This window comes from Alligator mississippiensis, chromosome 4 (genome assembly GCF_030867095.1).
Source record: "Alligator mississippiensis isolate rAllMis1 chromosome 4, rAllMis1, whole genome shotgun sequence".
Lineage (NCBI taxonomy): Eukaryota > Metazoa > Chordata > Crocodylia > Alligatoridae > Alligator > Alligator mississippiensis.
This window is the reverse complement of record NC_081827.1, coordinates 236,281,486-236,296,214: the sequence shown is the minus strand read 5'-3', so window position 1 is coordinate 236,296,214 and position 14,729 is coordinate 236,281,486. Positions and strand designations below refer to the sequence as shown.

Here is a 14,729-nt window from a genome sequence, read left to right as displayed (position 1 = left end):
ACACAAAACACCAAATGCATTTATTTTTATTTTTCACTTGCTAAACCTATGTTTCCACCATACGTAGCATCTGGCACTTGGAACACTCTTTAGTTGTTGGCATTTTTTTAGAGGAAAAAATAATAGCCAGATGCATTTACAGATTTTGGCTCAGTTGCCTGGCTGTCGTGATGCCAGGTTTTCAGAGTGGTGAAAAAAGGAGGTACCAGTGACTCTGGCCCAAATTACATGCCAGTCTCTTGTTTCATTATGCTTGTGCAACATGGCTAACTTCCACTGGTATGGCTCCAGGGAGGCTGCAGGCAGGATTTGGCTCCTTATTATATGTGGGAGTAATAAGTACTTGTAGAAAACATGTTTGGTAGTGTAAGGGTGATGTTGTAGCCATGACAGTCTAGAAATTATATGAGATCTGAGGAAGGATGTCTGGACTGAATGACTTCTGGAGGTCCTTTCCAGTCCTACGTCTCTATAATTCTATGAATCTATGAATTTAAAAGCTTGTCTAACTTTATCTCAGCTACACAGGTTCAATAAAATATACCACCCTAAGAAATGTTGCTTCATTCTGAAGCAATAAATGATGGGGAACCAGTTTAGGGTCTCTTTGTAATCTCACTATAAGTGAAATACTGGTTCTATTAAAATCAAAGGCAAAACTACCACTGATTCAGTAGGCCTAGGATTTACTCTGTTTGTTGAAAAGTCTGTGCACCTGTGCTGATTTATGGTTTCAAGTTGAGACACTATAAATCTTAGAGATAGGGGAAGTCTGGCATTTTAACTCAAAATTAAGGAAGTGGAATGCATGTAAATAGCAACCAAAGACATTTTCTTACAAACCAGTTGGAAACTCAGGGTAAAGAGTTGGGTATCTTTCTATTATGAAATTAAAACTGCTGGCCCAAGAGCTAAAGGTGTATTATGCAAGTTGGGATACAATAGGCATACAAGACTTTCTGCTGGGAGACCCAAATACACTGCATGTTCATGGCAAATAAAGTACTGTTAAGATTACAGAGTTGAACTGCAAGACGATACAATTGGGAAAATCTCCTGATCTCCTGTGCTCTTTCATTTCCTTTTTCTGACTAGAGGGTTTACAAAAACACCCATAACTGATTACATTTCTACAGGCTCATTGTGAAATATACTGTGGCTTTAAAAAATTCAATTAAGCTACTTTGCAAAGGATGATGTATGAGCACATAGAAAAAATGTAGCATATTGTTTTCTCTGCAAGCATTCACAGTTGCCATTTCTACACTATTTATAATTGTAACTATGCACCCTTTGTTACTATATAAGAACATTTTTATTTCCATTTACCTTCCCCCGCCCACCTTATTGCTTGTGCTTTATGAATTTCAGCATTCCAAATTTATGGTTTGAATGAAATGTTAAGATTTGCAGCATACAGAAGGATGTATTGTATAAGAGTGAACTTAAAAAAATGGAGGAGTGCCTAAAATTGTGGGATTTGCAATTTTGTTCATTCTTATCTTTTCTTCCCCCCTATCCCCTGGTATTTAAAACAAAGCTGTAGAGCAGTGGCTGTGGCACCCAGCTTTCCAGCTTTGTGGGCTGAAAGAATGGTGCAGGGTTAGCACAAAGGGTCGGTCTGCAGGTGTGATCCAGCATGCTAGCCTGATACCACGTGCCTAGATCCAGCCATGTGCCAGTGCAGTCTAGCCTTCTGGGCCATGTTATCCAGCACATTGGGACCCACACAGGTCAGGAAATTTGGTAGCAGGGGAGCAGCAATTAATGCTGCTACCACTCCCGTCCCTGCCGCCAGTCCTTTCTGCTGAACTTCTCTCCTGCTGCCCTGATGCTCCCCGGCCAGATCTGGCCCATGGACTGTAGAAGATCATTTGCCTTTGCTTAAGTTCCTTAGTACTAGCCATATCCATTCATGGTCAGCACACTTCTCTGACGAGAAAGGATGAATATGCTGTGATCTCACAGAGATCTTCATTGATCATCAGACAAAGGTCTGCTGTGCCTAGAAAGGACCCAGTGAACATGCTTGCAAGTGATTTGTTCCATGCCTTATAACATTTAGATTTTTAAAATTACTGTCCCCCAAGACAAGCACGTGCTTTAGCTCTTCCTCAGTTCAGATCAAGTGGCAAATTATAGCCACTTTCTTTGTCACTTTGTCTTTAAAGACATTGTGACTATTATTATCATCATGTTTTCAATGGGAACTTGCCGATGGCAAAAAAGGTTTTTTTGGTTGAACTTTCCAGAAGGAAGACACAAGCCATGGAAACTTTCAAGCATGGAAAACAAAAATGCTTTGTAAGGCTATGAACACTTGAATACAGGATGATAAAAGACGTGGGGTGCATTTTTTCAGAAGTGCTCGAGTTCCATTGACTGCCTGTGAGAGTTAGACTTAAAAGTGACTTAAGCAGTTTTGAAAATGTTCCCCTTTTGTAACTGTACCCATAAAGGGTACAACCAGTCAGCTCTATAAATAGTAGAGAGAAAGATTAGAAACCAAACAATGCTGCAGCAATAAATTTATATAAGCAAAATGTAAATAATGCAGTACAAGGCTATGACCATTTGCTGCAAATATCATGGCAAATCATTTTCATTTGCAAGGGACAAAATTTCTTACAGCACAACTGGTATCTTTCTTCTGTTTTTCATCCAGGCTTTTATTAACACACTGTCTCTATGCCTAAATGAACCCACTGTGTTAGTGATCGGATTGTGTGCAATACCACGTCTGTTTTGGGAGATAACAGGTATAAACCAGTAGGAGGCAATGGATTACATACTGTGTGTGTAGATTTTGAAATTGTTTGCTATGTCTCTGCAGGTGGCTGTGACCCAGTGATGGTTCTGTGCCCCCAGTATATTCAGTTTGATATTTAAAAAAAACATCCTAGAGGATTAGAAAAAGGTAAGTAGAAACTATTTGCACTTGAAAGTGTAGTTGGCTGCATGATGACATTGCACCTAGATCTACATTTTCGAACTGTCCTTCTCCCTTCCCCTTCCTCCTCCCCAGAAGTGGCGGTTCACATTAGAGCTCTGTTGCAGCTCACTAGAAAAAGGCAGGCTCTGTCAGCTCCTGGCCTACATCCCAATTTCAGCACCAGTATCCTTCCATTGAATTTACTGGTGGAGGGGGGGAAGGGGTTGTGTTTTGGGTAGTTTTCTAGATGAAGCGTTACATCAACAAAATTAAAGAAGTGGATAGAGAAACACACCAAGTTCTCTTCAAGAGTGTTGAGCCTATGAAGTTTCTAAACACTTGTCACCAGTCCAAATCTGATAGCCTTGCTTGGTTTTTAGCAGACACTATTCAGGCAGACTCCTGTTGAAACCAAATTCTGACTACAGCTCTGATGATGGAATCACAAGAAATTCCAGGGGCTCTTTCATGTGATAACATCTCTTTGATGTATATTAAAAACCTTTTTATAGGATGTTGGCTGCCATGGTCCTCTTTTACGTTACCTGTGGCAGGCTGGGGTGCTATATTGTGTTATGTCAGGGTAGACAATAGTTTTACTAAGAGGTTAGATTATAGATTTGTATAGGATGGTTTGGACAGGGATGATCCTGCCTCAGGGACAGGGCTGACCTATGGAGGTCCCTTCCAGCCCTAGTGCTCTATGATGTCTATGAAAAGTAAAAATAACATTTTCATCAACCCAAAGAAAACTCAGTATTCTCTTTGAAAAGCAAGATGTGGCCTTTTACCAAAATTAGCACTCTTCATGAAGTTCCTGTTTAAAATCTAGGGGCCAAATCCTGTTCTTCATTACACCCTAATCCTATACATCAGGTCTACTCTGTTTTTGCACCATTGAAACTGAGAGCAGTTTGGATTTCTGTGGTAAGCCACATTAAGGGTTGCAGTATCTCTTTATTTTATTCTTGAAGGAGAATACTATACTATCTGTATGCCAAAACGCTTGACTCGTTGTGGGTGGAGATAAAATCTTTTTTTAAAAAGTGTCTGATTTCACAGAGTCCACTTCCTGCCTCCTGTAGCAACACTCCCAGAAACTGAAACCGGCTGGCCCCGTAAAGCCCAGATGGTATACATGTAAGTATGAATGCTTTCAGGATAAGTTCAGGCTTAAAATATCTTTCTCTCGGTTTCTTAGAAGGAAAAGCTAATGCCTTCTGTATCTTGCTAGCGTTTAGCAACAACAAACACTAGTGTAGCAGCATGCACTTCCCTTTTGCAATGTGTTTACAAACATTTCAAGAATGCTCACTTTCCTTTCTGATTTAATTCACAGACCGTAAATGATTTTGATATGCCATTCAACCAGGGTTTATTCTGATACCAGACAGCACTGCTCCAGAGTAACTATAGTTACTGTGGTGTAAAAGCAAAATCAGGCCTAAAGTTGGTAAAAAAATGCTTAGTATGGGTAAGTTGATTTGTTCTGCAGGGCAACTTGTCCATATGAGAGAAACTGTCAGACACGTTTTTAGGGGCTTTTTTTCAGAATTATTCCCAGCCCCCCCCTCCGATTTCTGAACAAACTGATTGCAGGCCAAGCTGCAATGAAACAAAATCAAATGACCAAGATGAATTCCTGAAGCTGCCTGAAATGTTAAATGATCTCAGCCGTTCTTATCTACAACAAAATAAACATGGAAATTAAATCACAACAAGTGTGAAGGCCATTATACGAACACTTTTTAACTATCTAGATCCTCAAAACTGTAAAAGGATTAACTATGAAATATTTGTTAAAAGATTGAGGTTTGAAAAATATTTTCATGCCAGATGGTATGAGCTTCCCCCACTGCATCTGAACTAAAGGAATGGGTAAACATGGAATGTACCACTCTCCAATGGGGGAGATAGAGTATGTGCTCATAACCCATGTATATTCTCTTCTGCTTTCTTACTGTACCTGGAAAAATTATAATTGGCTATTTTCACCCCTCGTTCAGGTGCTCCCGAAGGACTTGAATGCTGATCACCTGAAAAAGAGCACAACTCTCAGTGAAAGATCCAAGGATTTATGTGTTTGTAGTTCCAGGTATGTGGCAGCATGCACAGTTTTAATACTGCCTAATGCAAAACTGCATTTTATTCTGTCTGTAGTCACCACAAATTTCACTTGACTGCACAAAATAGATAGTGAATTGTTAGCTTGAGCGATGGTAATTCATATAATAGAGTCAATTTAGCTGCAATTTGTTAGTCTGTCTTTCTAATACATAGGCAAGATTACTGCTCTTATCTAACAAAAACAGGCTCATTAAAACAACCCCTAGCAACAACAAGCAGTGCCTGGGTGCTTTGCAGCTGCCTGGGCCTTTATTGTAGGGGAAGATTTTGGGTCTCCTATTCATGTGATTAGTCCTTTCAGCTTCAGTGACACTACTGGCTTGAGTAGGTGTTCATCAGGGTTAGGAAGTCTCCACAATGTCCATGTACTTATTTAATATTTTTCTCTTTGAGTGGTTTTAGAGTACTTGAAAAATAAGTGCCCATTTGAGATAGGCCACGCTGTTTGACTGCCTCTAGGTAACTTCTACTTGTAGGATTAGATTTAAATATATAAGCATGCTGAAAGTGAGTCCATTTCATTTGATTCCCCCTGCCCCCCCCCCCCCCGAGATCAGAATCTGACCCACAGTTCTTTACTAAAATAGAGATGTTGAAAATGTAAAGGATGGGGAGCTAGCTCAGGTTTTACACCACTGACATCATTCATAAGATCTGGTTCTCATGGGGGACTTTAATTACTGTGATGTGCTGGGAGGTTACTTTTGGAAATGCTAACCCTGACTCTCTACTACTTTTCACTTTGTGTAGTGAAGGGAGTGAAAAGTAAGTGTAAAAATGCCGTAACAAATGTGACACAGCGTGAGTGAGAAGACTCTGTGACAGCCAGGGGGATGGTTTGCCATGAGTGGATGATGAAGTAAGATTCTTGAGGGACCTGGAAAGAGTGTAGCCTTTGAAGCAGTTCGTTCAGATTTTCTCATTTTAAGGAGAAAAACCCAGATGGTCACTTTTTAAGGAGAAAAACACAGGAAATGGCAGGTTCCTCCTTGCAGGCTGGCAGAGTTCCAGTCTGCAAGGGGCTGGGGGGAGTGGGAAGAGGGCATTCAGACAATGGTAGCCATGTGTCACCATTCCCGCTGCTGCCAGGCAGACGGGGTGTCTCGCAATGGTGGCGTGGGGCTCTTGGTGGTGGCACCAAGCCTCCCCACCCTGCCCTGCCCTGCCCTGCCACACCAGTTCCTACCTGCTGGGACACAGAGGTCCCCAAGAGCAGGGCAACAGGGTGGGGAGCCCTGAGCCTGCAATGGGCATCTCTCATCCCCCCTCCACGGACTCCGCTCCAGCTGTGCTGCCCATGGGGCAGGGGGAGCCAGGCCTCACGCTTCACTCCACTGCAGCAGCTGCCACCTCCCATGGGGCTTGGGCGCTGTTGAGGGGGCAGGGGGCTGGAGCGGGTGGGACGCTGTGGGTGGGGAGTAAGGGGCACCACAAGGACCAGGGGTTTGTGGGTTAGAAGTAGGGGCCCCAGCAGGGTTGGGGGGCCGTGGCTTGGGAATGAAGGGCAATGGCATGGGCAGAGCACTGGCATATGAGGTGACAGCTATGTCTGGACCTGCATCCTGGTTAGCAAAAGGGGCAGGGGGAGCTCTGATTTTCCATTATAAAAAAACCCAAAATCAAACACCAACATTTATAGGCATTTAGAATTTATTTTATTTTAGTAATTGAAGCACTGGTGGGCTTCCAAATTGTTTTAAAATTGTAAATATATCAATAAAACATTGTATTCACTGATATCTTTATAAATAGTGGTGTTTCATTTTAATCATGGAAAAACATGGATTTGGCGGGTTTTAATCAGAGAATTTGCTATTTTTAAACAGAGAAAACAAGGATCGCTGATACAGGCAACTCCTGCTTAATGCAGTTTCGCTATAGCACTCATTTAAAATACCTACCTGGTTTCACTTAGCGCTCAGTGCACTTCATTATAACGATCAGTGTGGGGGTGGGGAGAAGCAGCGGTGACAGCAGCAGCAGTGTCAAGTGAAGCGGTGAGTGGCAGCCAGCGGGGGTCCAGTGTGGGGTGGCAGTAGCCTGGGATCTGCTCCAGCACCACATGTTGGAGCAGGTGGAAAGGAGCGGCGGCCGTGGCAAGAAGGGGCAGGTTGGGGGCAGAGTGAGTGTGGAGCCCAGGCTGGCAGGTCCCAGGGTAGGGTGGCAGGAGCCCGGGATCTGCTTTGGCACGGGGTACTGGAGTGACCAGCAGGCAGGGTGGAGGAGCAGCAGCAGTGAGAAGGGGCGGGCAGGGGCTGTGAGTGCAGGGTCCGGACCAGTGCCCAGGACCAGGGCAGCAGGAGCACAGGGCCTGAGGCCAGGGCTGGCAGGAATGCAGGGCCTGGACCAGTGTTAACCAGTGCTCACAGACACATGTGCAGTGTCCCCCACCCCAGGCCATTGGCTTGAAGTTGCAGCAAAGTAGGTTTAGATTGGATATCAGGACAACTTCTTCATTGTTAGAAAAGTGAGATAGCAGAACAGACCGAGGGAAGTTGTGGAATCTCCATCCTTGAAGGTGTCCAAGAGGAGGTTGGACAAGCACTGTTCAGAGATGATCTAGGTACTATGGGTACTGTCCATGCTTATGAACTTTGCTGGTTGCTGCACAGGGCCTGGAAGGAATTTTTCCCCTCTCCTGCTGCTACGTGTGTCTGGGTTTGTTTTTTTTTTAAACCTTCCTCAGAGGCATTGGGTGTTGGTTGCAGCCAAGGCTAGGGATTTTAATTGGGGTGTGCCATTGCTCCTGCTCGGACTTAAATACAGAGGTTCCTGGCTAGAGGGTCTTGCCCCTCCTCTCAGGGTCAGACCGATCGCCATATTTGGGGTCAGGAAGGAATTTTAACCCTTGGTCAGCTTGGTATTTATTGTGGAGGTTTTTGCTTTCCTCTCTAGCACCTCTCCCTCTACTCTTTTCCTGGGATCTCTTGAGCATATTTTTAACAACATGTGCATCAGCAGGATGTTGGATGCCATGATTCCTCTGCTTTACCTGTGGCAGACTTGAGTGTTATTTCTTGTGTTGTGCCAGGGTGGACTGTGCGGTTTTGCTACAAGGTTAGACAATGGATTTGTATGGGATGTTTTGGGGAGGGATGATCCTGACTAAGTTTAGGGAATTGGACTAGGTGACCTTTCAAAAATCCCTCCCAGTCCTACTGTTATATAGTTCTGTGTTTCTCCTTGCAGCATTTCAGTGCATACAAACTACATAAGGGCTCTCTTACTAAAAAGCCGACCCACAATCAGGGGACCTGTGGGATATAGAATTATCTCTGGTGGAGGAACAAAGAGGCATCTTGAATACTATCCCTTGATAATTCAGAGTCTCCTTTTGGACATGTTATAAGGAATTACCTCCGGGAATGCAATTTTTGATAACTGAAACAATGTGACCTAATCAGCCTAGAACCTTCTCTGCTTATTAGTATTAGTTGCCTTGGAGTCTCCAGGTCAGGGTGTTTTTTGAGCCCCTGGAGATGATAAACCTGCTGGAACATAACAGTTTAAGAACCTTAACTGATTGTTTGGGGGTTGATATACATCAGTTGTGTGCCAAGCATTGATTTTAAAAAGAGCAAGTATACCATAAGACTCCACTGCATGGAAACCATTACACCAATGCCTATTCTGGTTGGTAGCACTTTACACTTCTACTGCATACAGGTGACCAAGGAGATCGGCCATGCTTTCTCCACGGCTTGTTTGTTGGGACTACCAACAAAATTGCCAGTTAGTGCCAGCCATAGTGCTGGTTTCCATAGCATAGATTCAGCACCATGGCAAGGAAATTTGGCACCCAGGGCAAAGCCCAAAGTGGCAGCCTGCTCTCTCCCTGCACACAGATCCAGGGGACACCCCCGACCCCATGCTTGCCCAGGAGTGCAGAAAGCGGCAGGAGCCACCCACCCCCAGCCCCCATGCCCACCAAATGATCTGCTTGCAGCTCTGTCCCATGCCCTGCCCCAGCTGGGCAGTGCCTTTTGGCGTCCCGTCACTTCAGTGCCCACGGCGGTCGCCCCACTCGCCCCCCTTGCTATGGCACTGCATAGATTACTGTCTGTTGGGAGTAAGAATAAGACTACCGAGCTATTTTCACATCATCCACGCAGCAGCAATAACACAATAACAAACACCAGTATAGTGGAACCAAAAGAGACCTCCTAGTTTATGTGACCGCAGAGTCTTTGGCTATTTAAAAAAAAAAAAAAACAAGCAAAAAACAACAAAAAAGCCCACAGTTGCTAGTGTACAGATGGAGTGAGTATTTAGCTTGGCAAGAACAGCCTACACATATTAAAACCTGGCTTGTGCTCCTGATGATGGCCTAGAAACATGCAGGGAATAAGATCTGAGAAAGCTGTGTGACAAATGCTAAGGAGAGGGAATAACGGGGAGAAAGTCTCCTGCTGCTCTGGTGGTGGGCAGTGGGAGTGAGAGAGTTCATGTGTAGTGTCACCATTAGCGCCAGTAAGTGTCACCCACAAACAAGATGTGGGCTTTCCATTTGTCTTTTATCCTTTGTGTCTCGGAGTGAAGGGACACTGGTCAGTGAATCCCAACTGGGCAGTGGAGTGAGGATTTTGTAACCTACTCTACCAGTCCCTGAACCTCTGAAAACCACCCTGAAGTTCTCCATGGGATGCCAGCCCAGCAAGCTAGGAGAAGAGAGTGGAGGAGCGTGCTTTTTTTGATGAACCCTGCTGAATTATTTTCCGTGACAGTACAGAGCAGGGTGGGATAGGATGCCAAGCAGTAGTAGCAGTTTTCTCATGTACATGAAAGCATCTCTTTGGGAGCAGTCCAGTAGACATTCTCTGGGCAAGTCTCATAGTTTTTTGTGACGTGTTGTAACAACCGTGGGCTTGGACAGATGGACACATGCTCCAGTATAATTTATGCTTGTTTTTTCTATTGCACCAGAATCATGAATAGGCATACCACAATGTGATACCCTAGGGTAGATGCACACATTGGACAGTTATTACTGTATCATTATGGATCAGGTGATACCTGTTTGCTTAGCAAAGTGCTGCCCCGGGCATTTAGAGTGAATTCTGAACCTGGTGCAAGTTACAGAGAAGTGAGCAAAGTTACCCGGGTTAGGGATTTGCACTGTTGGTATCCTACCTTTTGGACCAGTGTGAGGCAGTTGCACAGGCATAAATGTGTAACCTGGCCAGGCCCCAGAACAAAGTAGCTCATACAGCCAGTTCTGGGAAATGTAGGGGTGCAGTGCACGGAAAACAAAAGACACTGCAGTTGCACAGCAATTCATCAGCGGAGTCCCTTTGCCTTTATCAAACTAACATTCACCCAAGAATCCAAATCCAGCTAACGCTGTGCAGACACAAAGGCCCAACACCCGAGAGGAAGCACCCAGCTGAAACCCTGCATTTGATATTTCTCCTCCTGTGTGCTCAAAGAAGATAACTGAGCAGAGACAGAGCCTACGGGCTGCTATGATGGTTGCATGGCAACCAAGTCCAGGAAGTACCGTGCACTCAGCGAGCTGCTCCCATTCCAGAGCTCATCGGACAGAAAGGTAGGCAACTGCTTTGACTCTCTTTAACCATTCCCTTTAGGGGCAATTTAGCTCAAGGATTTGGAAAAGGGTTTAAATGAAATTAAGGCAAATGAGTCCATACAGGAATAATAGAGAAAAGGGCTGCTAGGCAGCTGTGAAAAGAGGGATCAAAGCACCTATTCAGTTCCATTTGTTCAGAGGCATAACACATCCATCTACTTCCTGCAGGGTTGTTTTGCTTTGCCATGATCTTCCGCCACCACGCACAGGAGCAGATGTGGGGAAGAGAAGTGTCTTCTGCTACAGTATAGAAACAAGGTTCAGGAGTCTGTTTTCAGGTCTGAGCTTTTTCCACTGACCCTACATGATCTTTCCATTTCATTTATTTTACCTGCTCTGTGCCAATTTTCCCTACTTGTGAACTGGAGTTCCAGCTCCTGCCTTTGCTAAGGGTTTAACATGGCTTTTGTGACACTTAACTGATGAATGCTTGGGAAGTATTTTGATATCCTCAGGAAAAAGGTGCTACATAATTTACTTTTTTACCAAAATGTTATGGCATCCACCCATCCATCTACTGCTCTGAGTCCTCTTTAAAACACCATCCGGCTGAAAACAAAAAATAAGCAGTGCTGAGCTTCTCCGAGAATTTGTACCTCACTTCCCTTTGGTTCAAAGCAGACTCTTTCCATTTAGGAAATACCGGGATTTTTTAAAAGTTTCGTGTAGAAAAAACTTCAGGGTGCTTCCTAGATCGTAACTGGGTCCTGTTCCATCACTGATGAAATGCTAATGTTTTGTTCATGGAGTTTATATGTGATCTATTGCTGTTTGTCTTTCAAACCTGAAGTAGCGTCTTTCATGTAATTCTTTTTAGATAAAAGAAGGTCCTTTTACAGCTATGTTTCTAATCTAAAACAATGGGCCAAGGTCACGGAACAAAGTCCAGCAATAATGTAGATATAGTGATTATACAAGTACTTTTCAGTGTTCAGACTAGATACAGTTCCGGCGTCTGATATTGAAGCAGTTTTAAATGTGAGGATCTTTTAGTCTGTGGTTTTAATTTTTTTTTCTTCCTTTCCTAGGGCTGAAGTGAAAAAACAGAAGGAGAAAAACTCTGGTTTTTTGCATTCCTTATAAAACCAAACATGGCATCTTCCATGAGGAGCTTGATCTCAAACCATAGCCGATATGTTGAATCTTTCCGTCTGTTCCTTGAGAATTCAACAGAGCATGAGTGCATGCTGGAATTCATTGAGAAGAAGCTGCCAGACATAATATCAAGGTAACAAAGTCAGACATTTTATCAAAAGGACAAACCCTTGATACAGTTCTGCACAAGTGATAAATGTATGCTCCTGACTGCATGAGGCAGGGCTTGAAAGGACTGCCTGAGAGTTATAGATTGCTTCCCCCCCTTCTGTAGATCTTTGATAGTGCCTTAGTTAGAGATTTAATTTACACATTCCTCTGAAAGGCCTCTGTTTGTGACTGAGTCTGTCTACTGGGATATAGATAAGATTTGATTGTTTCTTTGCCTGCAAATATTGCTTAGGTAAAATAAAAACTAACGTGAAAAATAAATGTGGGGGAAAGCAGAGGATTTTAACATGTACATTAATTTAAGATTTTTTAAATAAGCTTTTCAGGTAATATTTGGATTCTCTCTGGCTTTCAGACAATACATTTAGTAGTCAAGTAAGTTCATAGGTTTGTCTCTCTTTACGTATGTATTAAATTGTCTTTTGTAGACTGGAGCAGGATTTGGGTATTAAAAGGTGAAATCCTAGCTCTAAGGAAGGCAGTGGGAGCTTTCAGACTTTGGAGAGTGGGCAGTCTGGTTATGATGTCAGTTTTCTGTTCAGCTACTGCCTTGTTCCTGGGCCTTGATCTTAGTGGTGTAGCAATGTGGCTGGGCATCTGGGTGCCCGGGACACAGAGCAGTGTCGCAGCGCTTCTAACTTCTCACTATGCCCTCCTGCCCCCCTCTCCCTGTCCCAAGTCAGTGCCCAGGGCGCTCGTCTTGGTCGTCCCACTCTAGTTATAGCACTACTTGGTCCAGTTAGTGAATCTCTCGGTGGCTTGTTTCCCACATAGATAAAAAGCACACAGAAAAGTGCAAGAAGGTTATTAAGCAAAAGTAGTATATGGCATACGTACAATGCAGAGTGGGTTGAAATTTTTCTGCTGGAATTTGCCACTGGACAGTTCTCAACAGGACCACATGGACTGCATTGAAACATCCAACAGAAACCGAGTGTGCTGGTTCCTGACCGTCTCTCTTTCCTGGCTCTGCAGCTCCTGGACCTGTGGGTTACCCAGATCCCTGGCTGTCCACCTGGCAGGAAGTCTGTCTTTGTTTGCCGGCTCCCTGAGCTTGCCGGCTTGCCAGTTGGCCAGCTCCCTGCTTCTCTGGGCAGGTTGCCAACTGAGAAGCCAGGGAGCCGTTATGCCCAGATAACCCACCAGCCCACCAGATGGGCTGCTGGGAAGGTGGCAGGCCTGAGCAGCAAGGACATTTTCAGTGTTTCTGAAACTTTTTTTTTTAATTTCTGGCTCATGAACAACATTGAGTCTTTCCACTTTTTATACCGATTTAGGACAAGTTTCTAATGAAGAAAAAAAAATCAGAGGACAGAAAATGTCTTTCCTGCCCAGCTGTAATACAAAATATTGTTGCTCAGAAATCATCCCCTTAGAAAAGCTTATGTTTCAGAATGTCTTTTATTTGTGCATTTTCTCTTTTAAATGCATTATGTGACTGTTATGGACATATGCAGCATGCTTAGTGAATTCAGAACTCCCCACTGATTCCCACTACTTATCATTCTTGCAGGAAGCCTTGTGATATAGCTCTGATCCCCAGCACAAACCTGTGCCATGAAAATGACAGTCGGCTCATGTCTTATTAAGATTTCTTTGGATTTCCAAAATAAACTGCAGCATGTTGACTACTGTAACATGAAATACCACCATAAATATTTAAGGTGACAACTACACATGTCAGGGTAAATGAATAGAGCCATTCAGTGAAGGGGTATCCATGATAGTTTGACTGTTTGTTTGTCACTGGTTCTCTGCTGCCTGATCCTAACCTCTCTGCTTTCCCTCCCTCCTGACCATCTTCTTTCAAATCAAATCATTCTTCTACTTGACATCTCTGTTCTCCTTTCACACCACTCTACCCATGCACTAATCCTTAACCATGGGTTCTTCCTCCATGTTCCCTTTCCCACACCCCTTGTCTCTTCTATTTATGTCATTTCTTTCCTGATTCTTAACTTCAAAACCCTCCTATGCTCCCCTGGCAATCTCTTCTCCTTTCCTTTGTCTAGAAACATATCTGCTTTGTTTTGTCTTGAAAGACCCTTGGCTTCAACCTAATTCCATACTCTGCCGTGCTCTTCTTCCCATTTGTTTCCAGGGTCCTAGATTGTGCAGCTGAGTCCTGCTCTGTAGGCTTGGCTTCCTCTCCTTCTGAGCTGGCTTCTGTCCTGCTAACTCTGTCAGAATTGCTTTGAACAGAAAGTGAAATCAGAGTTTGATATTGATTTCAATGGAGAAATGATCTTATACATGAGCACCAATATAACTGAGGCCGCTGACAGACATTCAGTTAAAGGTGCAATGGGATCTGATCCTAACAATTGTGCTTCTTACCAGGCCGTATGTGCGGGAGGCACAATTGTGGGACTGTGGCGGGAGGCACAATTGAGGGGCCGTGGATCAGATCCCAGTCACGCCCTATTGCAAAGGGAGCCCGGCGTCACAATGTCTGGCTCTCTCTGTGCTGACAAGGAGCAAGTTCAGCTGATGGTTGCAGCCGTGGGAGTTCAGGGGAATGGAGGCCCTTCCTGAACCAGGGCCCCCCATGTGCTGCCACGGCTGGGAGCACTGATCAACTGACTGGTGTTCCCAAGTCTGCGAGCACTGATGAGTTTGTCAGTGCTGGCCCCATGATCAATTTAGGTGCAATAGGAATTAGTTGCACAGTTGTTACACACAGTTTGTGTGCCTGTTTGGTGGTTTATTCCCTGTTTTATCACACCATTAATTGCATGAATGTGTGGCTGGATTACTAGTTAGGATGTGATTAATTGGTTAATCATGTCTGAAGTGTAATGTTGGTCAAGGGCCTGA

At 44.0% G+C, this 14,729-nt stretch overlaps 1 protein-coding gene across 3 annotated transcripts in view; it reads left to right on the top strand.

Annotated features, from left to right (window-relative positions):
• Positions 1–3,971: 3,971 nt before the first annotated feature.
• LOC102572645 (histamine N-methyltransferase) overlaps positions 3,972–14,729 on the top strand; it is a 30,314-nt gene continuing 19,556 nt past the window's right edge. For 2 of the 3 annotated variants that reach the window (XM_019480558.2, XM_006270999.4), the window contains exons 1-3: positions 3,972–4,072; positions 4,939–5,027; positions 11,675–11,874. In XM_019480558.2, the coding sequence (XP_019336103.1) occupies positions 11,738–11,874 (137 nt within the window). In that variant the 5' untranslated portion in view covers positions 3,972–4,072; positions 4,939–5,027; positions 11,675–11,737. Of the gene's footprint in view, positions 4,073–4,938; positions 5,028–10,814; positions 10,925–11,674; positions 11,875–14,729 lie in introns of all 3 variants that reach the window. The other variant, XM_019480557.2, reaches the window with a different exon arrangement.